The following is a 24,628-nucleotide window of genomic DNA, read 5'->3' as shown; positions in this document are numbered from 1 at the left end:
TTATAATAATGAGGAAGGTGGGGAGGAAGAAAGGGGAGTCGTTGCATACCTGAGGCACAGAGACTCTAGGCCAGGCCAGTATCACACAGCGCTGCGGATTAAAAGATAATTTTTTGCTCTAACCAAGGCACCGGGTGCATTTTTAAAAGACATGACCAGTAAGGATTTACTCCCAACAAACGGATGGTACTAGTAATTTGGTGGGGTGGACTGGTGGATACAGAGTCGTTTTAAGCTTGTGTGGATAACATATGCTATGTTGGAATGTTTGGCCTGTGAACTAAATTTAAAGATGAGGGCGAGAATTATCAAAGAGGGTAAAGTAGAACTGGCTCAGTTGCCCTAATTTCCACCAGTTTTATAAATCTCCCCCATATATCTGACTTGACTATGGGTATTTCCTAGAGGATTATCCTATACATTTTTTGCTTAAGGGATAAAACTACTTTACTTTAATTTGATGGGACGTTACTTTGATAGAGGCTGGCATGTGCCCTGAGATCCTGGTTCTTCCACTCAGTAGGGTGGTGGCACTCCATATGCTGACACATAGAAGTGATGCCTGGGTATGGACTCAAACCCTGACCCACTTTGCAGTTACAGATATTACAAATGACGGAATGGTCTGTTCTGCCACGAAGATGGAAGAATTGCCACACTGCTGATGTCAACTGATGTGAACTTGTTGACTCTCAGGAGCTTCCTCAAAAGGGTCCCTCACATCCAGTGTGTCAAGGTTTAGTAAAGCTACTAGGCTCAGCAGGACCCCTCTTGCTGACAGCACTGGCAATTGCAATTTGGTCTCAGGCTCCCAATCATCACTCCTATGACAGTCTTGCACTGGCATCATCCTGTGTTCCACCTTGGCTGCTGACACTGCCCATACCCTGAGAAAAGACAATTTTTTTTTTAAGACGCTTGGACATATTGCTTGTTTGTTGAATTTTAGAAGGAGAAAAATAAATTTTAGTGTATGGTGGATTGTGCCACTGATTTAAGAACACCCAGTGGCGTAGCTACCACGGTCGCAGCGGTCGCCCCTTGCCACTGTACTGCTCCCCTCCCCTCCCACTCCCTCTTGTGACCGCAAGCAATGTTTTGCCTGCGATCACAAGAGTCTGGCTGGGACGGGCCCCCAGCTGACTTGCGGGGCTGGGAGCATCACCTAGGCAAAAAAAAAACAGGTCCCGCGAAGCCCCGCCCCCCACCGCGAGAAGCCCGCCAGCGCGCGTGACTAGAAGAGGAACCAGGTGAGTAAAGATTTTTTTGTTTTAAAGGGCATGATGGGGGTGTAGTGGTATGATAAAGGAACAAGAGGATGATGAGGGGTGTAGTGGTATGATGATGATGGAACAAGAGGATGATGAGGGGTGTAGTGGTATGATGATGAAGGAACAAGAGGATGATGAGGATGTAATGGTATGATGATGATGGAACAAGAGGATGATGAGGGGTGTAGTGGTATGATGATGAGGGGTGTAGTGGTATGATGATGATGGAACAAGAGGATGATGAGGGGTGTAGTGGTATGATGATGAAGGAACAAGAGGATGATGAGGATGTAGTGGTATGATGATGAAGGAACAAGAGGATGATGTGGGGTGTAGTGGTATGATGATGAAGGAACAAGAGGATGATGAGGGGTTTAGTGGTATGATGATGAGGGGTGTAGTGGTATGATGATGATGGAACAAGAGGATGATGGGCAGTGTAGTGGTATGATGATGATGGAACAAGAGGATGATGGGGGTGTAGTGGTATGATGATGATGGAACAAGAGGATGATGTGGGGTGTAGTGGTATGATGATGATGGAACAAGAGGATGATGGGGGTGTAGTGGTATGATGATGATGGGACAAGAGGATGATGGGGGTGTAGTGGTATGGTGATGATGATGATGGAACAAGAGGATGATGGGGGTGTAGTGGTATGATGATGATGGAACAAGAGGATGATGGGGGGTGGTGTAGTGGTATGATGATGAAGAAACAAGAGGATGATGGGCGGTGTAGTGGTATGATGATGATGGAACAAGAGGATGATGGGGGTGTAGTGGTATGATGATGAAGGAACAAGAGGATGATGGGGGTGTAGTGGTATGATGATGATGATGATGGAACAAGAGGATGATGAGGGGTGTAGTGGTATGATGATGAAGGAACAAGAGGATGATGAGGGGTGTAGTGGTATGATGATGAAGGAACAAGAGGATGATGAGGATGTAGTGGTATGATGATGATGGAACAAGAGGATGATGGGCGGTGTAGTGGTATGATGATGATGGAACAAGAGGATGATGGGCGGTGTAGTGGTATGATGATGGGGGGTGTAGTGGTATGATGATGAAGGAACAAGAGGATGATGAGGGGCGTAGTGGTATGATGATGAAGGAACAAGAGGATGATGAGGGGTGTAGTGGTATGATGATGAGGGGTGTAGTGGTATGATGATGATGGAACAAGAGGATGATGAGGGGTGTAGTGGTATGATGATGAGGGGTGTAGTGGTATGATGATGAAGGAACAAGAGGATGATGAGGGGTGTAGTGGTATGATGATGAAGGAACAAGAGGATGATGAGGAGTGTAGTGGTATGATGATGAAGGAACAAGAGGATGATGAGGGGTGTAGTGGTATGATGATGAAGGAACAAGAGGATGATGAGGGGTGTAGTGGTATGATGATGAAGGAACAAGAGGATGATGTGGGGTGTAGTGGTATGATGATGAAGGAACAAGAGGATGATGAGGAGTGTAGTGGTATGATGATGATGGAACAAGAGGATGATGAGGGGTGTAGTGGTATGATGATGAAGGAACAAGAGGATGATGAGGGGTGTAGTGGTATGATGATGAAGGAACAAGAGGATGATGTGGGGTGTAGTGGTATGATGATGATGGAACAAGAGGATGATGGGGGGTGTAGTGGTATGATGATGATGGAACAAGAGGATGATGGGGGGTGTAGTGGTATGATGATGATGGAACAAGAGGATGATGGGCGGTGTAGTGGTATGATGATGGAACAAGAGGATGATGAGAGGTGTAGTGGTATGATGATGAAGGAACAAGAGGATGATGAGGGGTGTAGTGGTATGATGATGATGGAACAAGAGGATGATGAGGATGTAGTGGTATGATGATGGAACAAGAGGATGATGGGCGGTGTAGTGGTATGATGATGATGGAACAAGAGGATGATGGGCGGTGTAGTGGTATGGTAATGATGGAACAAGAGGATGATGAGGGTTGTAGTGGTATGATGGAACAATAGGATGATGGGGGGTGTAGTGGTATGATGATGGGGGGTGTAGTGGTATGATGATGAAGGAACAAGAGGATGATGAGGGGTGTAGTGGTATGATGATGAAGGAACAAGAGGATGATGAGGGGTGTAGTGGTATGATGATGAGTAGTGTAGTGGTATGATGATGATTGAACAAGAGGATGATGAGGGGTGTAGTGGTATGATGATGATGGAACAAGAGGATGATGAGGGGTGTAGTGGTATGATGATGAGGGGTGTAGTGGTATGATGATGATGGAACAAGAGGATGATGGGGGGTGTAGTGGTATGATGATGATGGAACAAGAGGATGATGGGCGGTGTAGTGGTATGATGATGATGGAACAAGAGGATGATGAGGGTTTAGTGGTATGATGGAACAAGAGGATGATGGGGGTGTAGTGGTATGATGATGAAGGAACAAGAGGATGATGAGGGTTGTAGTGGTATGATGATGGGGGGTGTAGTGGTATGATGATGATGGAACAAGAGGATGATGAGGGGTGTAGTGGTATGATGATGGGGGGTGTAGTGGTATGATGATGATGGAACAAGAGGATGATGAGGGGTGTTGTGGTATGATAATGAAGGAACAAGAGGATGATGAGGGTGTAGTGGTATGATGATGATGGAACAAGAGGATGATGAGGATGTTGTGGTATGAGGATGATGGGGGGTGTAGTGGTATGATGATGAAAGGGCAGGAGGATGAAGGGGGTGGTAGTATTATGATGGAGGTGTTTGTAGTATGATTATGAAAGGGCAGGAGGATAAAAGGGGTAGTAGTATGATGATGGAGGGCAGGAGGATGAAAGGGGTAGTAGTATGGTGATGAAGGGGCAGGAGGAGGGAACAACATGGGGGGCATCTGTAAGGAGGATAAAATGTGGGGGCATCTATAAGAGGGACAACACAGGGGGGCCATCTATAAGGGGGAAACATTGGGGGGCCATCTATAAAGGTGGACTACATGGGGGGAGTATACAATAGGGCATGCACAGATGGGGCATGTACTATAAGGGGGTCACATAGTGTCAGGGCTACCTACTAAATGAGGGTGTAAAGGGGCCAATACAGATGTGCAGTGTTTAGAGATGAGGATGGTGACAGAGTGAAGAGACTAATATGTCTGTCTGGCAGATTCTGTGGATTCGTGGCTCGGAGAAGTTCTCATAACGGCCCAGGACAGATGGAGAAGATGAAAAGGAAAGAACTCCAATCAGAGAAGACGTCCCCTGTGAGTCACTTGATATAACTGCACTGTAATGTATATGGTGTACAGAGCCTATGTACAGTGCATCCACCTCTATATGACTGTATGAAGTGATATTGGTCTATGTACAGTATGTGGTGGTAATATTTGTTACTTGTTATCTGGCACTGTGTTTTATTGGATTTAGTATACTGGATTTGGTCAGTAACAATATGGTGGTGATGGTGGTGGTGTGGCGGTAATATTTCCCCTTGTGTACTGATAATATTGGTCTCAGTAAACAGGATTTGTTTAGTAACAGTATGGCAGTAATATGTATGGTGATAATATTTCCTATATACTGGCATTATTGGTAATATCAGTCTTGAGATAAATACATATACCAATAGCATCGAGAAAGGGGGGGCCCAAGTTGACCTCTTGCACCAGGGCCCAAGAGACATTAGCTATGCCCCTGAGAACACCCACTCACTGACAATAGGAACTGTTTTAACAGCGCCCACTAATTTATTAAGGCAAGCATTGTCTTTACTGATCCCAGTGAATAGGTATAATAACTATGAATTATTAAGGCAGACGCTTTCTTCACTGATCCCAGTGAAGAGGTATAACGCACTGCAAGTTTACAGAGCCCATTGAGTTAATAATATGGACTTTCTCTTCACTGCTCCCAGTTAATTGGTATAACACACTATGGGGGACATTTATCAAACATGGTGTAAAGTAAAACTGGCTCAGTTGCCCCTAGCAACCAATCAGATTCCACCTTTTATTTTCCAAAGAGTCTGTGAGAGATGAAAGGTGGAATCTGATTGGTTGCTAGGGGAAACTGAGCCAGTTTCACTTTACACCATGTTTGATAAATCTCCCCCTATGAGTTTACAGCGCCCAGTGAGTTTATAATATGGACTTTGTCTTCACTGCTCCCAGTGACTTCATTTAATGCACAACAGGCACCCACTTACTTGGTAAATTGGATACTGGCTAAACAGCTCCCACAGAAAATCACCCAGAATCCACCCTCCTATCCTCTCCTCTCCTCTCTGTCCCTATCTCTCTGTACTGCTCTCCCTGCTCTGCACTAACTGCCTGCTGTGATCCTGCTCTCCACTACACAGATGGCCGACTGCCCGCCTTCAGGAAGCGAATTACCTTATATCAGGGGTGAAGGGGAGGTGCTGATGTCACAGAGGGGCATGCAGGTGATTGCACGGGTGCTAGGGATTATGGATAATCCCTTGTTCCCGCTGAGTGACCAATGCGGCCGCCATGTTTAGTGAATTTTTAAACAAATCACTGTGAATTCGCTTCACAGAATGAAGCGAATTGACAGAGTGATTCTCAGCAAATCTTGCTTCGCCAGATTCACTTTCCTCATCTATAGTACCGAGTGTCGCAGCAGATTTTGCTGTGGAACTCAAAGCGTGCAGTCCGCTGCAATACGGTACATGTTAAGGCAGACAAATCTGAACTTCTAGGAGAAAACTTTAGGCAATGTTCACAAAGTTTTTTAGGGTGAAAAAATTTACGGAAAACATGATCATTATTTACGGCTGTCCTTACGAAATAACTGACATTATTATTAAAAAAAAGGCTGTTTTTACACTCAAAAAAATGTGTGAACATAGCTTTTTAAAGGGTAATGTGTGAAGGAAAGGAGAATGAGAACAATGGAATCTGTCAGGTGGAAGAGAAAGGATTATTCTTCCCCTACTAATTAGGCTGTGTTCACACTTGGCATTTATTTTGTGTGATTGATGGGATTTGATGTGATTTTGCCACAATTTTGATGCAATGTTGCAGTGAGTCACAGTTAAACAATTGCCTACAAATTGTGGGAAAAAGGCTATGTTCACACATCGTCATAAATAGAGAAAAGGCATCCGATTTTGCTATTTAAAAAACGTCAGTTTTTGCCGCGATTTAACTGACTGCAATGGCAATGCATTGAAGTCGATGGGAAAATGGACGACCAATGCAAGCAATGCATTGAATAACACGTTTTTACCCCGGACGTCAAAATAATGAACATGATCATTATTTCTGATGTCTTTTGCAAACAGCGGCCAATTTTTATTAGTTGTTCACACACAGTTTTTCTTTTGTCACCATTATTTCTCCGTTTTACTATTAAATTCAATGGACTTTTCAATTAAGCCACAGCCAAAGTCCACTTAGTAATCCCAAACTAAAATAATGTGCAAACACCAGTCATTGCACTAAGGGGAGGCCAGACAGATAAATGACGCCCGTTATTTAAAGAGGATGTACCACCAGGTACATCCTCTTTAATCTGAACCGACAGATCGAGCGGCGGCGTCACAGGGAAGCCGGTGCCGCGGTCCCTCCCCTGTATGACGCGGCTCCATTCATTGTAAGGGAGCCGAGTCATGCAGGGGAGGGAATTCCCTCCCAATGGGGGCGGGCCGGCCTACCTCCAGTGCTTGAGCACCGGCCGGTTCCGGTGCATAGAGCGGCGCTGTGCACGGGAGCCAGGCCGCGGTCCGAAAAAAGGATCGCGGCACTGGCTTCCCCGTGATGGCGTTGTTCAATCGGTGGGTTCAGATTAAAGAGGATGTACCTGGTGGTACATCCTCTTTAAGACTCAATATAACAGATGTCATTTTAAACAAAGCTGCAAAAATGTTGTGTGAACATAGCCAAATTCCGCTATTTTACTGCAATATCCCAATTAGCTGCAAAATGGCTGCCAAATTGCGGCAAAAACACATCATTAATGCAAAATAAATACTATGTGTGAGCACGGCCTTACACTTTTCTATTCTTAATAATTTCCCATGTTCAGTTATCTTACATGGGTATTTTTTTTAATTCAATATACAGTATGAACCCTTAGGCTATGTTCCCACAATGTCTTTTTAGGTAAAATAACAGTGTTGTTTTGAGGATAACAGCTGTCATTTTATAATGCTGACCACGAATAATGATCACAATTATTATTAACAGCCTTCATTATAAATAAAGCCATTTTTTGTCTAAAAAAGACGTTGTATGAACATAGCCTTGATATATATTTTTTTAGAATGCAGTACATAGAAAATGTAAAAAAACTAAGCCTTCAATTTATCATCTTACCTTGCAATGTATTCTTTGCCTCACAAGAGCTGTATTTTCTATTTTTTTTCTGGAGAAATAGCAATATGAGGGCTTGTTTTTTGTTTGGGGTTCACATATGGTACTAATTAATAAAAATAATAATGCTTTTATTTGTATGGCACACACAGATTCCACAGCACTTTACATAGTTTTTGCCAATTATTGCTCCCTGTCCCAGTAGGGCTTCGAATCTAAATTCACCTATCTGTATGTTTTGGGTGTAGGAGGAAACCGGAGTACCCAGAGGAAATCCACACATACAAACTCTTAGCAGATGTTGCCCTTAGTGGGATTTGAACCCAGAACCCCAGTGCTGCATGGCTACAGTGCTAATCACTGAGCCATAGTTTTATCAGCCCTCTCATTGCAAAGGAAATGGACAAAAGTAGACTTTGTGATTTCTTTTTTTGCATTTAAAACCTATGTGGTTCACCATAACTTTTTTTTTATCTAGGCCCCACAGTGGTTCCATAAGGTTTATCTTCAATATGACTGGGTTCATACAACATTTTTGCAATCTGTTTTTTCATCCGTTTAAAAAAAAAAAACTGATCAAAACGGATGCACACACATGCATCCATTTTTTTCCATCCTTTTTCCAAAAAAAAAAAAAAAACAGATAAAAAAAAAACGGATTGCAAAAACGTAGTGTGAACCCAACCTAAAACTATCTTAGTAGCATGGCCAAGAAACTACCGCCCATGCCAAAGCCAGCAACAAGGGAATTAGTGAATTCACATTAAGTGATCTAATAGCTTCAATGTATACGAAAGTCAACTGTAACATTCAATCAGATAAGTGGAAGGAGAGAGCAACATGGCTTACAAAAAAGAATAAACATTTTGTTGCATACAGAGTATACATTTTATCTAAAGACATAACTAGTAAAAATAATTATAGATACTCAGATTTTAACAGCTTTTGTTATGCAGCTGCCTATCTGCTGAAAATGAAAGAGTTACAGATGTTCTTTGCTCACAAAATTGAATCTGCAATTGGAACACCTCTCTAAGGAAGTAAACTAGTTTAGGACTGAAATTGTGTCTGCCCAGGAAGAGGAGCAGTGATGTATGAAAAACTCATCCAATGAACAACATTAGACCTGACAAGTTTGGAGCTTCTCCAGGCAAAGTCAGTTAGTTCCAGAAGTTTTACCAACACAGGTACTGACTGTAAACGTATGTTTTTAAAATTATCAAGCACTAACAAGAGCAATCCAGCCATACATTATAAAATAATACAAAATGTATTTAATTCTTATTTTATTATTTAGTTATAAAAAAATTATTAACTAGTCGAGGGCCTAGAAAATATTATAAATATTGTAAATAAACTGCTATCATGTAGTTTCACTTTTAGTCAAGACTGCCGCAAGGGTATGTTCCGACAGGTAAAAACTGCGCTGAAAACAAACAAACAAAAAAAAAAAACACTCAAAATTAGCATGGAATTTGCTTTGTGCACCTTGGTGCTGATTTTGCTGTGGTTTTGTGATTGGCTTTTTTTTTAAGCTTTCATTGATTTCAGTGGGAACTCCTATTTGTGACAGGTCACTTAAAAAAAAATTTTTGGGCCAGCTTCAGCATTCAAATGTGTTGTCACTGTGAGTCAACTACTTCGGAAAAAAACATCAAAGTCAAGTGCACTATGCATCAAAAACTATAACTATACTCATCAAAATAAAGTATACAATGTAATACTGGGTTCACACTATGTATATTTGAGGCTGTATTTGATCCTCATGTCAGGTCCTCATAGCAACCAAAACCAGGAGTGGATTGAAAACACAGAAAGGCTCTGTCCACACAATGTTGTAATTGAGTGGATGGCCGTCATATAACGGTAAATAACTTCCATTATTTCAATACAACAGCCGTTGTTTTAGGATAACAGCAAATATTTGCCATGAAATGACGGCCATCCACTCAATTACAACATTATGTGAACAGAGCCTTTCTGTGCTTTCAATTCACTCCTGGTTTTGGTTGCTATAAGGACCTGACATGAGGACCAAATACTGCCTGAAATATACTGTGTGTGAACCCAGTACTATGTTCACACTACGTATATTTGAGGCTGTATGTTTGAGGCTGTATAGCAACCAAAACAAGGAGTGGATTGAAAACACAGAAAGGATCTGCTCACATAATGTTGTAATTGAGTGGATGGCCTCATTTAATGACAAATATGTGCTGTTATTTTAAAACAACGGCTGTTATATTGAAATAATGGAAGTTATTTACCGTTATATGGCGGCCATCCACTCAATTTCACCATTGTGTGGACAGAGCCTTTCTGTGTTTTCAATCCACTCCTGGTTTTGGTTGCTATGAGGACCTGACATGAGGACCAAATACTGCCTGAAATATACTGTGTGTGAACCCAGCTTTTATATTGTAATAGGTGCATCATTCTGGGGTCCTTTAACATAAGTTTTCCAGTCTCAGCATTACATCCTAATCATTCTGAGTTTTGCTTTTCATTGTTATGGGTCTAAAATATAAGCTTATAAAACCTATACAAAATAATACTATAAAGACAAACTGCTTTGGTGTTGCTTTTCTAAGCCATTGTGTAAGATAACATAAGGGCTTGTAAACAAAATTCTATAAAGGGAAGACATTTTTGAAGGACAAGAAGCTGCAAAATGGCTGTCAAATAAATTAATGTCAAAATTAGCAAAGAGTCTTTTATACAAGAGTCAGGTCTGCCACAAGGCACGTATAAAAGTGAAGTGCATGGAACATTTCTGAAAGGAAAATCTCCCTAAGGAATGTTATAGATTCAACTCATTAAAGTGACTCCCATGGCAGTCTAACTCTATTACATCTAGAGTCCTAAAGCTCCACTGTTTTAGTTACATTAAACTAAGCAATGGAATAGGTGTCCTACTCCAAGAATCCATGCTAATATGGATTAACTGGAATCCAATAGTATTTCTTCCAGGCACAACTCTGTCTGGAAAAAAATATATGTCGATTTTTAATAGATTTAGTTAAGTACAATAGCAGAGGGGGGCCTGCATGATAACTGCTACCTGTAGACATGGACCCATCATTACAATGACGTGGTAAGGCAATTATATATATATATATATGGAACAGGATTTCTGAATATTTTTTGGGACATTTTGGACAGGACTCCTATCATATATATTGAGAATCCTGCTTTACCTATCCACACATACTGATACTGGCCCAGAGGCCAGATTAATCCCCCACCTCCCCATCAGCCACTTAGATGGGGCATACGATTGTAGTCTGTGGAATACTCCTTCAAACTTGTATTGAAGTTAGGTTTACAATATGGGTCTGTATGAAATGCCCTTTTGTGTTCAGTATTGTTTCATGTAGTACCATGTAACATAGTACCATATTACCCATATTATTGCCTAGAACCACTGAATGTGGAATGTGCTGCATACTAAAACTAATTTACAACATGTATATGAAAACTTCACCAATACTCAGGATATCAATACAAACATACTGAATGAAGAATACTGACATTATATTCTACGCTTACTACATATAGACAGACAAAACACACCAGCACATGCAGACCAAAATCCCAATGAGGCTTTATGTTAAAACATTTAACCGTAGCTAAAAATTTCCTGGCAAAAGAATCTTCCATCATGGGGGGCGCGGACTCAGAGTCCGCGTGATTTATCATTTTTTCTGCACAAAGATACGCCGAAAACCTACTCCACCTTTCAGGTGGCGTAGGTTTCCGGCTGTGCGCACCGACGCGCACGGGATTTATGTAGAGGCAGTCCGCCTCTACATAAATCTCCGTAGCGCCGGAGATGCGGGGACATTTATAAGTCCGGCGTAAAAAACGCCGGACTTAATAAATGTCCCCCTATGTGTATTTTTTTTTTGTAAACATGATTGTTTATCTAGCAGATTTTTTTTTAAATGGATATAATAAGGAACCCAATCCGTGCTACATATGTTTTTTTTATCTTTACATTCTCATATATAATTTCATGTACATGAAGTTTTACATTGTCATGATAAAAGTAAAATCTCCACCCCAACTGTTTCATGAAAACACATCAATTGCTTTAATAGCTTGATCAAGGTTAGCAGATGCAAGTGTGGGTATACTTGTACATGTCATCAGTTAGTTCACAGAACCATGTCAGTATATATATAGGACCTGTAAAAACACTTGTAGCACATATAGCTGCATGTTTAAAATGCACTTTAGTGCTTTTAACCCATTAGAAAACTGATCACAGTTTTGACCTATTTTCATCTGCTCACATAATATAACTGTTTTTGCTTTAGCGTAATTTTTAATTACTAGTAGGCCTACAGAGAACGATTAAGGAATAAAATGAAGGGAAACACATAAAGAAAGAACATCACTGATGCTAATATCATGAGATTACCATGTGAAATTTTGTAAGGATACAGCACACCTATTAAATTTCATATTTTACAAATCTGAAAAGTGTGACTGCAATGCCAAAAGAATGACAGTTGACAGAGCACTATGTAATATTCCATGTGACATCTGCATTAGACATGCTTTAGTTAGAGAAAAATGATGCTCTCTTATTTGATCTAATTTAGTTTATTCTTACCAAGCCTTACAGGATTTGTAAAATGGGCAAAATTAATTTAACAAGGAACTTGTTAAAAAGTAGAAAGCATACCTGGGAACATTTACTTTGAATTGGAGCTCAGTAACTATTTCTCAGAAGAGCAATGGTGCTTGGATTTTAGGACAGTCTTTAAGTCTACTCACTACACCTATCACTGGGTAGCCTACCATTGGCTGACCCTCTGGTAGTACTACACCCTTGCTAAACTGCCAAAAAAATGTCTCCTACTTCTGTCGGGTTTTGCAGAACCTGTCGCTAGGAAGAGGCTATAGCACACATTCTCAGGGATTGCCAACATTATCAAAATTCTGGAAATAGGCCTCCTCCCTACCACAAAAATATCCTAGCTGTCAATAACCTTTGAATTTGCTATATTACATTTAGGCCTTGAGTATTGGCCCACCAATTTGAACACTTTTCTCTCATAGATGCTTCTACCCGCCAAACAGCCAATAACTGTAAATCTACTGAATTCACCATTCTACAGTCTCAAACCCACAAAATTGACCAAACATACATGGTGGAATGATATCTGGTCCTCTGTAAATGTAGGCTTTCCAAATTCTTAAAAGACTGGAGAACACATCGCTCTTTATTCCTAGACCCAAATTACATAGATTACAACCACAATGCCTACACAATCCTAGCATATTTACCTGATGGCAGAAACAGAATTTCCAACTCTCAAATATCTATATAACTATAATGCCATGGTGAAGTGTTTGTTGAGCATGGTTTAAAACATAGCTTACGCTGCTAATATAGGGAGTTGTATTTTATTCTTATTTAACTTATACTTAAGTTATTTTTATAATGGTAACATTCACACAACGACAAAGGAATATTTCCCTTTCCTAGTACTGACTTTTAACCATATAGAACAACACTGCCCTTTTGTATTTTATTTTTGCTTCTTATTTGCATTATTTGTTCTCTTCCCTGCCTAGGGCACCACAGTTGTGTCAAATGATTATACTTGTGCCTTTGTCATTCTATGATTCCTGCAGTTAGCAGGTATGTTTGTTAATTATTATACAAAACCTTTAGTTAAAAATATAGAAAAATAAAAAAAAATTAAAAACACAAGCCCTCAGTTTCATCTTTGATTGTTTGCTTACATATACATAAGCCCTCTATAAAAAAATATCTCATACAAATCAGTATAAAAATCCCATTCTACATTTCTTTGATATACAATGTAAATGACTTACCGTTACTCCAAAGAAGTTTGTTTCATTCATTGCATCAAGGAAAATTTTTCCAAGCTTGTGGTTTGTATAATTAAAATCTTGAATGCTTTGATGTCGATTGGTAGCATTCAGATATTCCATTGCTCTGTGTAGTGTCTTGGCTATTACCCATATTCCATCATAAGCATAACCATGAAATTTACTGGGCTCCACATCTGACCTCTTTTCATTGTACTCTTTTTCGTACTGTTGTGGGGTCTAAATGAAGAATAATAATAGGAATATTCAGAAGCAAATATATAATATATTGGTCCTTTAAGTATAATATGCAGAATATGGTATAATATTCTATTCTTTCCAAGATACACAATGGGGGACATTTATCATCCCAAAAAGGTGTATTTTTCGGCAGAAAATGGGCAGATGCGACTAAATAAAAATTCACATCTGCCCATTTTCCGCCCGCTGCGCAGAGGGAGGGGGGGCGCTAAGGGGGTCTAGCAGGGCACAGACTCTGGGTCCGCTTAATTTATAATTTTTCTTACCAAAAAATGATAAGGAAACATACACCAGCTCAGAGCTCAGAGTGTCCTCGGTGCACACACTGGTGCGCACGGGGATTATGTAGAGGCAGTGCGCCTCTACGTAAATCAGTGTACTGTCGGAGCTGCAGGGACATTTTTAATGCCAGCGCAGAAAACGCAGGACTTAATAAATGCCCCCCAATGTCTTCTAAAATGTTATTTGATTTAATGCAATTTCTCCTTAATTTCTATACACATACATCTTCTGTCTTAGACACTGAATGGGCAGGTGCTTCCTGGTGGAGTTGTGATATGTCATGTACTTCATGTCTGCTCCTTTTCCACTCGTGCAATTTCACTCAGTGAAAAGCTGCCCCTGATGCCCCATTGTTACAACAGACGTGATTTCTGCGGTACTTACGTAGTGCTGCAGGCTGAATCCCTAGTGGCGCCGTAGAAAACGGACATCTCAGTTTTCTGCAGCCACTATTCAGTGAATAGTGGCCGTAAAAAACCCTGTCGGTTCACACAATAGAGCGAGCTGCTCTGGCCGCACGCTCCATTGTGTCCTGTGGGAAGTTCTGATGCGGGCGCGCACTGATGCGCCCGCATCAGAACTCAGCGGCACTAAAGATGATCATTTCTGAGACCGGCTGTTCCGTGACCCGGCCGGGTTACAGAACAGCCAGTCTCATACTACGTGTGACCATAGTCTTAAAATGTTTTCTTCATGTAGTGCTTGTAAGAAAACATTTGTTGCATATTAGCGTTTGTAAGAAAAGGATCTGGTATACTGTAACAATCATTTAACTTTTTAATCAGAGATTAACAAATCTGTACATATAAGTTAGCATCCAATACAGTGATCCCTCAACAATGGTCTCATGTCACAATATTTTAAACCTACAATGTTCCTTTCTGGACCATCGTAACCTGAGACCAGACTCAACATACAATGCTATAGAGTCAGTCAGGATCTGCGACACATGCGAATAACTAGATGACTTACCATTAAAAGTGGCCATTTTACTGGTGAAACCACAGTATTACTGACGTGCATACAGTGATCAGCTGTCTTGTAGCGCCTCCCTACAGTACAGTGTGATATTAGATTTTCTTTACTGCTCTTTACCTATGCCAGGATGAGATGCTGCTTTGGGAACAGGACAGGACTTGAATATGCTACAGTCCTTTATATAAAAAGAAATGTACAGTCTCCAGTAGAAGTTTCCTACTGTTGTTTTTTAAGAACTTATTAGTTATTTTGTTATTTTTCTTAAAAAATGTTGCCTGTTTTTCTCCTGATGAGGTTGCTGGTGCAATGAAACATATAGAAAGGGGGCACTATTAGTTTTTTATTAGCATATACTCAGTACTTATAATATCTTCAGCACAGTAACTGCAGGCTGTTCTGGTTTATAGTAAGGAGGATAGGAAGTTATTTATAACTCCATTGACTCTCTAATAGTGATTAGTGACAACAGTACCGAGTGTTATGTGATTTTAGATTAGTTCACTATTTAGGGGGGTGTTTTTGTAACTTAAGGGGGTTTTGCACCCCGGGCTTCGACCTGAGGGTGTAGTGTTTATTTGCAAAGAATTGTAACCCCTGACCTGCCTGTGAGAGGGGTGTGTGTTATACCGTTCTCAAGTAGTCACTGTCCTCTGGGTGTTCCGGCACTGTAATCATGCCCCTCTGGATGTAATTCAAAGTGCTGTGTTGCTGGGAGGTCATCCAGAGGTGACATTTTATTGCCATATGAAATAGAGGGGAGTGATTACAGTGCTGGAACGCCCAGGGGACAGTGACTACTTGAGAACAGAACATCGCCCAGATGACTAGTTGGGGCTGATTTACATAGAACACACTAGTTTACAAAAGTAAGTTTTTGCATTATATTGGGCAGAGATGTAGGGTATAAGAACATGTCTAGGAAGTGTGCTGGGTAAAGCTTCAGCACATTTCCCTAGTGTGTTTTTTTTTTTACTAATTGGTTCCATTTAAACCTCATGGTGGTGAACACTGGTGAACACCTCATGTTGATGGAACTGGGAGTTGAAAGGATGATGACAGTAACATTTTCTAAGGAGAGCATTAGGTCCAGGAAAAAGCATCTTCTCTGGGGCTGACATGTCCCTAAAATTTACTGGCTTTGCTTGTATGTAATTTCTTTATTGATTATGGAAAGTACAATATATTTTTTAATATTCTTCCCATTTTGTGACAGTAATAAAATATTATATATATATTTTATTACTGTATATTATATGTATATTATATATACACACATACACAATATTTTTTGGGAGGTGTAATTTTTGTAGAAAAGTGGCAATTTCTTGTTCCAATGAAGGATTAGAGGTGGTATGTTTATTAAGGTTATATAAATTGGAGAAGAATTCTTGAAATTCATTGGCTATTTCATGGGGAGAGTACAATTTGATGTTGTTGTTTTTTTTTTTTTTAAAAAGGGAATTTTAGATTTCGATTGCATATTTTTAATTCTAGATGCCAATAGTTTGCTGGTCTTGTTATCTTGGGCATAATATAATGCCTTAGTCTTTCTCAGGGCTTTTTCATATAAGTCAAGTAGTAATATTCTTAAAGTGACTCTGTACCCACAATCTGCCCCCCCCCCCAAACCACTTGTACCTTCAGATAGCTGCTTTTAATCCAAGATCTATCCTGTGATCCATTCGGCAGGTGATGCAGTTATTGTCCTAAAAAACAACTTTTTAACTTGCAGTCCTGTGCCCAACGGGCGTGGCTTAGAATATCTGTGCCCTAACTTTGCACCACCCCTCCGTCCCTCCTACCCACCCTCTTCATCATTAGGAATGCCACTGAAACATTTTCTCCTGTCTGAACATTGCACAGGTGCCTTAACGATCCAGTCCATGTGCCGGGCTGCCACAGGTGGGGAATAGGGGGAATCTGCCTGGAGCATTTCTAGTGATGAAGAGGGTGGGGAGGAGAGACAGAGAGGTTGTGCCAGCCTAATGCATACACAATCTAGGCCAAGCCCGTTGGGCACGGGACTGCAATTTTAAAAGTAGTTTTTTAGCACAATAACTGCATCACCAAATGGACTCCAGGACAGATCTTGGATTAAAACCATGACCAAAAGAAACAGAGAAACAATAAATGACGCACCCACAAATAATAAATTAACATAAATCTATCTCAATACATAATAAATTACAAAATTAATAAACATAAGACACCCTACACAAACACCCCAAAAGATGAAAAATGTGTCAAATAGTACCTGCATGCAAAAAAAAAATCTATGTCACTATATCCCAACAATAATTGATGCAAGATAACTTAACAGATGACAATGTGTCAAACAATACTTGAATACAAAAAATATTACAAATCACTATATCCCAGCCATGGTTAATACAAGATAACCTAACACATGTATATGTGACCCAGGACTCTGATATGGGATTTCAGACTGCACACCCTTTTCATTTACAATTGGGGGTGGGGTGGGGGGGGGACATGTATATACATTTTTATGTCCTACAGTGGTGGTTTACCAGTATTGGGTTTTGAAGTGTTTTTAACTGTATGTCCATTTGATGTTTGATATATGTACTTTAATAAAATTGAGATTGATTTTTGTTAATTTATTACTTGTGGGTGCGCCATTTATTGTTTCTCTGTTTCTTTGGTCATGGTTCTGTTTTTGGAACATGGGCAGCATCCCAATCAATAATTCCTCAGCTCCCACCTATTCTTGTATAGTAGATCTTGGATTAAAAGCAGCTATCCAAAGGTACAAGCGGTTTGGGGGGGGGTCAGATTGTGGGTACAAAGTCGCTTCAAATCATTCCTTTTTACTTTAAGTTTTTCCGCTAATTGCTGTGTAGGAGAAGATTTATTTTGGGATTCTAATACTTTGATTTGTTTTAGGGTGTTTGAGATTTTTGACTCTCTAAATTTCTTTAGGTGAGAATCGAATTTAATAAATAGGTCTCTGACGTAGGCTTTGTGAGAGTTCCAGACAATATGAGGTCAAACATCGGGAGTTTTATTTCTTATGAAAAAATCTTTCAATTTCATTTGTAATTCAGGGCCAAATTTAGTTTTTATTTTTTTGTAGTAACTCACCCGTCCTGATATAGTCTTGATATTTTTTGTGCTAAGAGGTTCAAAATCCACTCCGACATATCCTTCCATAGCAGTCAGTAGATTTTTACTTGAACAGATGGAGGAATTGGCCTGCTGCCACCATAGTGCTTGATACCATCCAGGGATTACCCATTGATATTTACTGCCATACATTTCTTCATTATAAGCCTATAAATGATGAAAAAGTATACAATAATTGTTAAAAACCTTGTAATTTAACTTTTGTACCTTAAAGCTTCACCTTGACATCAACATTGTTCTTGTTACTGTTTAGAAATACAGCCGTATGTGGCTGTCTTCTTCAGGACATACACCTGTCTAACATGTAATTGGTGCAGGCCCCAGTGGTCAGATTCCCACTCATCACCTATCCTTGTGATGACAGGAAAAATACATTGTAATGCCTATCTGTATTGCAATGTAATGTGGGTGTCATAGGCGTTGCTAATGAGATTACTGATTAGCCACTGTGGCTATGACACTGGAGGCGTCCAGTTGTCATAGTTACCATTGGGGCTGTGTGATCACTTTGCACAGCCCCGATGTTGAACAGATTCTCCCTCTGTTCTGCCCTACAGGTGCTGCGATCTCACTGATCGTAGCACTTATAGGGCAAACTGCTGCAATTCAAGCTCGGCTCGAGACTCCATAGTTGAGGTGGGTGCCTGGCTATCACTAACAGCCCGGACCTGCCGTGGACACATCTTCTGCACCCGTTTTATCTAAGGATGAAACAATATGTCCATGAGTGGTAATGCACTGCAAAAATTGATGTACAGTTACTTCCTTGCTCGAGAACAAGATAATATATTACAAAGCAAGAAAAAAAAATTATTTGTAGGGCAAAACTGGAATGAAATTTAATTTATTTCCGCCTATGGTGCTGTGTGAGGAATCACATTCTGCACCCTGATCTGTAGTTTTTTTAGTACCACATTTGCAAAGATGTGAGTTTTTAATCATTTTTATTTAATTTTTTTTCTGCATCATGATGTAACCAAAAATCAGCAATTTCAGGCTTTGGTATTTTTTTTGTGTTTATACCATTGAACATTGAGGATCAGGTTTGTAATAATTATTTAATATTAATAATATTTAATAATTAAAAGGCCATGTTCACACAACGTATGTTTAGCATAAATCACGGCTGTTGTTGCAATTTGCAACGACGGCCGTGATTTATGCTAAACATATGGTGTATTTGAATGAATGGAATCCTGTATACACATAATATATGCTCTAGCCGGGATTCCATACGGCAGCACGAAAAACTGACATGTCAGTTTTCTGCGACCGCTATTCATTGAATAGTGACCGCACAGACCTGTTAGTTCAGACAACTGAGAGTGCAGCTAATTGGGATGAGGGCACACACGGCCCATAGATCATCCCAATTCAACAGAGATGAAGATTATCGTCCAGTACTGCAGTAATGGCTTGGATGATCTTCTCTGACACCGGCTGTTCTGTGACCCGACCATGTCACAGAACGGCCAGTGTTATATGCCATGTGAACATGGCCTTAAAGTGTAAGCTTCAGTTAAATGTCACTTTCCAGATATTAATAAATATCAATAGTACAAGTGATTTTAAGAAACTCTAACAGGTTTAAGCAAAAGAGCTTCCTTCTGTACTCAAAAAGATGTTTTGCAGCCTCCGCCTCAATTCAGAAGAAGCAGGATTTCTGTGTCCATTATGCTCTATGGAGAGGGGAGTGCTTGAGGGGGAAAAGTGAGCACAGAGAGGAGAAAAAAAACAGCCCTACAGAGCATATATCATGCAATATTCTCTCACCAAGTTTTCAGACCAGCACCAAGCAGCCTTACATGTAAATCCAGCATTTTATATTGCCAAAAAGACTCCTAAATGCACAGGCTATTTGTCTCCTCTTCTTGCTCACTCATTCCACTTGGCCCCACCCCCTCCATAGGTTATAATGGACTCAGCAAACCTGTCTTCACTTTGCTCCTCTGTAATGTAGACGACTTTGCCTGATAATGAACAGATAGGGGGAGGCTACATAACATAAAAGCTTTTTTGCCTAATAAAACCTATTGCAAAGGTGTTTTTTTTTAAAAAAAAAACAACCTCTTGTACTATTGATTTCTGCAAAAAAATATTTTAAATGACAGTTACACTTTAAAATTAATCTATCAGCAGGTTAGGGCATCCTAACCTGCTGATAAACTCTATAAGAGGACTTTGCAAAGAGACATGGGTACCTCTATTTTGCAACTCTGGTACACCATCTTTTATGTAAAATTTTGCTTTACTTTTATGCTAATTAGCTGATCAGTACACCGGCAGTAGTTCTTCAACCCTCAGTTACTCCTTTACCAACTTACCCTAATGAATACTAAGCTGCACTGGGGGCGTTACCAGCATAACAGTCTTCTACATAACAGTCTTACACATGATTTACATAATACATAACACCCTCTATTAAAATCAAAAGATGCCCTAACCCAGTGTTCCTCAACCTGTGGTATGTGTACCACAGGGGGTATGTGGTTCAGTTTGAAAGGGTAAATGGTAAGTGTAAAAACAAACAGGTATCTGGCTGCATGGGGACACATCTGGCTAGGGGCTTATTCGGCTGCAGGGGGAAAACTGCCTAGGGGGCATATCTGGCCCCTGGAGGGCATACTTTAAGGGCATACCTGGCATCAAGAGACGTATGTGACTGCAGGGGACATAACTGGCAGAAAGGGGCATATCTAGACAGCATATCTGTCTGCAAGGTGCTTATCAATATAACGATTAAAGATAGAAAAAAAACATATGCACACATGAGCTGCACATTCAACCAATATTTTATATAGTCAGAGTACACAAAATTAAAGAAGCAGACAAAAGGAGACAAGCCTCACAAGGCCATGACAGGGTTAAATACACTCAAAATGCATAAATCAATACACTACTTGCATCCAAGACAAGGTACACTAACAACTGACCCTAAATACAACATGGATGAAGAGTAATGAAAAATTAAGTACCATTGTGGAAAATGATGTGATAATAATATCACCCCCCCCCCCCCCCAAAAAAAAAAAAAAAAAAAAGAAAATACAAAGATAAAATGTCACCATGTGTCAAGGATAAAGAGGGGCGGGGGGGGGGGGGGGTGTCAGGTAAGAGAAGCTTCTTGTGAAGTTTGGTTCGCTCATCAGTAATTTTTAACTGTAAATTTTAAATTATACTTACACAACAGAAGACTTTTGCTGCCATATGCTCATCAAACTGGCCAATGATTATTCTTACATCGTTGCCCTAGAAATATGCAAGAAAAAAATACATTGAGGTTTTTGCGTTTATGTGAGTGTTTTATACAATTAAGTAAATAAAGTTTATAAATTTTTTTTATATCTTTCATTTTAAGGGGCAGTTTGACAGGTAACAATTTTTTGTTTTCATTGTAGCACCAGCAGGATATTATAATAAATCTAATATTGAGACAGCCCCTTTCACACTGATCCCCTATGCACAGAATAGAAGTGTATAATTGCTGGGGTCAAACTGCTGAGACCACCATGATGTCGATAACAGGGTCTCCCATCAAAATTGAGTAGAGTCACATGTGCAAATGGCAGCTTTATTGCTTATGGGAACTAAAGATATCAAAGTGTATTACTTGATGGAGCATAAATCTGGATCTGTGATGTTGCTGCATTTCGATGGTAGACTCTGGATGCCATTTTCAAGATCAAGGTGTTTGCATTTTTTTAACATTTTGTAAAAGTAGCTGCATATATTATAAGTCATGTGATGCTCATGTGATGTAACATAGGTGCTTTATGTCCTTTTAATCACTTCTGCATCGGTATATCCATCTCCTGACCAAACTGATCCAGTTCTTATGTATTTAGGCTGAATTCTGTAAGGTAATGGGAGAGAAACAGGAGGTAAAGTGCAACCAGTAAAGTGTGATGCAGAATTATTATAGGTTGTAGCCTAGTTTGAAGAGATGGGTTTTCAGGTTACTTTTGAAGGACTTGATGGTGGATGAGAGCCGGATGTGTCGCGGTAGTGAGTTCCAGAGTATGGGGGAGGCTTCGGCAAAGTCTTGGAGGCGGTTGTGCGAGGTACGAACAAGGGGGGAGCGCAGACGGAGGTCGCTGGAAGATCGAAGGTTGCGTACGGGAAGGTAGCGGGATATCAGGTCAGAGATGTATGTATGCAGGTTGTGGATGGCCTTGTACGTCATGGTCAATAATTTAAATTGAATACGTTGGGCAATGGGTAGCCAGTGAAGGGGTTGGCAGAGGGGATAGGCAGAGGCAAAGCGAGAGGAAAAGTGGATTAGTCGGGCGGCAGAGTTAAGGATAGACTGGAGGGGAGCAAGGGAGTTAGATGGAAGGCCAGCAAGGAGGATGTTACAATAGTCCAAGCGGGAAATAATGAGAGCATGTATCAGCAGTTTGGTGGAGTCAGGGGTGAGAGAAGAGCGGATTCTGGAAATGTTTTTGAGGTGAAAGCGTCAGGAGGTGGTCAGGGCCTGAATATGCGGTTAAAAAGACAGGGCCGAATCAAAGGTGACCCTAAGGCAGCGGACTTGGGGGACAGGGGATAGAGTGCAGCCATTGATAGTGATTGTCAGATTAGACGGCAGGGTAGAGCGGGATGGGGGAAAAATGATAAGTTCTGTTTTGTCCATGTTAAGTTTTAGAATGCGTGAAGAGAAGAAGGAAGATATGGCCGACAGACACTCTGGAATCCTAGATAGCAAAGAGGTGACATCCAGACCAGAGAGGTAATAAGTATAATAATAAGCATGGAAGTAATTGCTAGTCTCACCATGCAACAGCAACAAATGAAAAGTTATGTTTGAGTGGAATACCCCTTTAAAGGGTGTACTGATATACCATAGCTTTTTTATGGGACAGATTTTCTTTAAAGTGATTGATTCTGTTTAACCCCTTCAAGACCGAGCCCTTTGTGCACAAAAGTCTGGGTCAAATTAATGCAATGTTCCTCTCTGCCTTCTAAGAGACATAGCACTTTTATTTTTCCACTTACAGGGCTGGTTGGGGTGTCAATGTGTCATGGCCGCGGCGGCGTCCCGTGCTCCGGGACGCCGCCGCAACCGCCATCCAGCTCAGGCAGCCGCCGGGGTCCTGGTGCAGGGACCCGGCGCTGCTGTCTGTTCGGCCCCGGGGGGCGCCTCACCTCGTCCCGCTCCTCCTTCCGTCTGTGCCGGCCGGCGCGCGCGTCCCCGCCTCCTAGGGCGCGCGCGCGCCGGCTGTCTCAGATTTAAAGGGCCAGTCCGCCCCTAATTGGTAGTTGCACCCAATCACTCCCTATAAATCCCAGCATGCCCTGTCCCCTGTGTTGGAGCCTCTACATGCTTCCCATAGCGTTTGGCCCAGCTCCCTGTTGTTCCTGATACCTGTCCGCTACCTGGTCCCTAGTCCTTGTTCCTGATTCCTGTCCGCTACCCAGTCCCTACTCCTAGTCCCTGGTTCCTGCTTCCCGTCTTTCTACTGTTCCTGTGTTCAGCCTGTCACCTGCGGTACGCTTACACGCCACTGTCAGTACCTGCTCCTGTCACGCCTCGCCTGCCGTCACCAGCAACCAAGCCAGGGGTAGCGACCTGGGGGTCGCCTGCCGCAGCAAGTCCATCCCGCCTTGCGGCGGGCTCTGGTGAAAACCAGCGGCCCCTTAGACTCCGCTCCCTGGTGAGGTTTGTGCCATCGCTGGTGCCGGTCCAGTGGATCCACTACTCCGGGCGTAACAGTAGGCTCCAACCATGGATCCCGGCGAGGTGCCTGATCTCCGTGACGTCGCCAGAGTGGTCGCTCAACAGGCTCAACAGATCCAGCAGCAGTCGCAGCAAATCCAGCAATTGACTGCCGCCCTACAGCAGCATACTACAGGCCAGCGCCCACCACCACCTGCAACCAATTCGGGACTCCGATTGGCCCTCCCGAATAAATATGGAGGTGATCCCAAGTTGTGCAGGGGATTCCTGACTCAATGCACAATGCATATTGAACTATTAAGTAGTCAGTTTCCCACCGAGCGCTCTAAAGTGGCCTTTATCATCAGCCTATTGGAGGGTAGAGCTCTGGCCTGGGCCACGCCACTGTGGGACCGTGATGATTCTGTTGCTGCCAATCTCCGGGCCTTCCTGGCCGAGTTTCGCTCCGTCTTTGAGGAACCTGCCCGTGCCACCTCAGCCGAGACTGCTCTTCTCAACCTCTCACAAGGGAGCTCCTCTGTCGGTGACTACGCCATCCAGTTCCGCACCCTGGCAGCTGAATTGGACTGGAATGAGGCCGCCCTAATAGCCACCTTCAAGAAGGGTCTATCCAGCCGAGTGAAAGACGTACTCTCCGCCCGCGATCTTCCTCCTTCTCTAAACGATCTTATCCTACTGGCTACCAGAGTCGACAACCGGTTTTCCGAGAGAGAGGAGGAGGTCCGGCAGGAACGACGACTGAGCCTGCCCCGTCGCCTTCCTCGGCTGGCACCGGTGTTCCAGAGTCCCGTTGCTCCCATACTCCAGTCGCCTCCAGAAGTCCCTATGCAGGTGGAACGAGCTCG

General features: G+C 41.6%; 1 protein-coding gene across 3 annotated transcripts in view; it reads right to left on the bottom strand.

The window, feature by feature from the left end:
• GABBR2 (gamma-aminobutyric acid type B receptor subunit 2) overlaps nucleotides 1-24,628 on the bottom strand; it is a 505,458-nt gene that overhangs the window by 216,366 nt on the left and 264,464 nt on the right. For all 3 annotated transcript variants that reach the window (XM_069958150.1, XM_069958151.1, XM_069958152.1), the window contains exons 5-7: nucleotides 21,290-21,355; nucleotides 18,065-18,253; nucleotides 13,442-13,678 (exon numbers count right to left, since the gene is read on the bottom strand). In XM_069958150.1, the coding sequence (XP_069814251.1) occupies nucleotides 13,442-13,678; nucleotides 18,065-18,253; nucleotides 21,290-21,355 (492 nt within the window). The remainder of the gene's footprint in view (nucleotides 1-13,441; nucleotides 13,679-18,064; nucleotides 18,254-21,289; nucleotides 21,356-24,628) is intronic.

Source organism: Dendropsophus ebraccatus, chromosome 2 (genome assembly GCF_027789765.1).
Source record: "Dendropsophus ebraccatus isolate aDenEbr1 chromosome 2, aDenEbr1.pat, whole genome shotgun sequence".
Taxonomy (NCBI): domain Eukaryota; kingdom Metazoa; phylum Chordata; class Amphibia; order Anura; family Hylidae; genus Dendropsophus; species Dendropsophus ebraccatus.
This window is presented reverse-complemented; position numbering and strand designations above follow the sequence as displayed.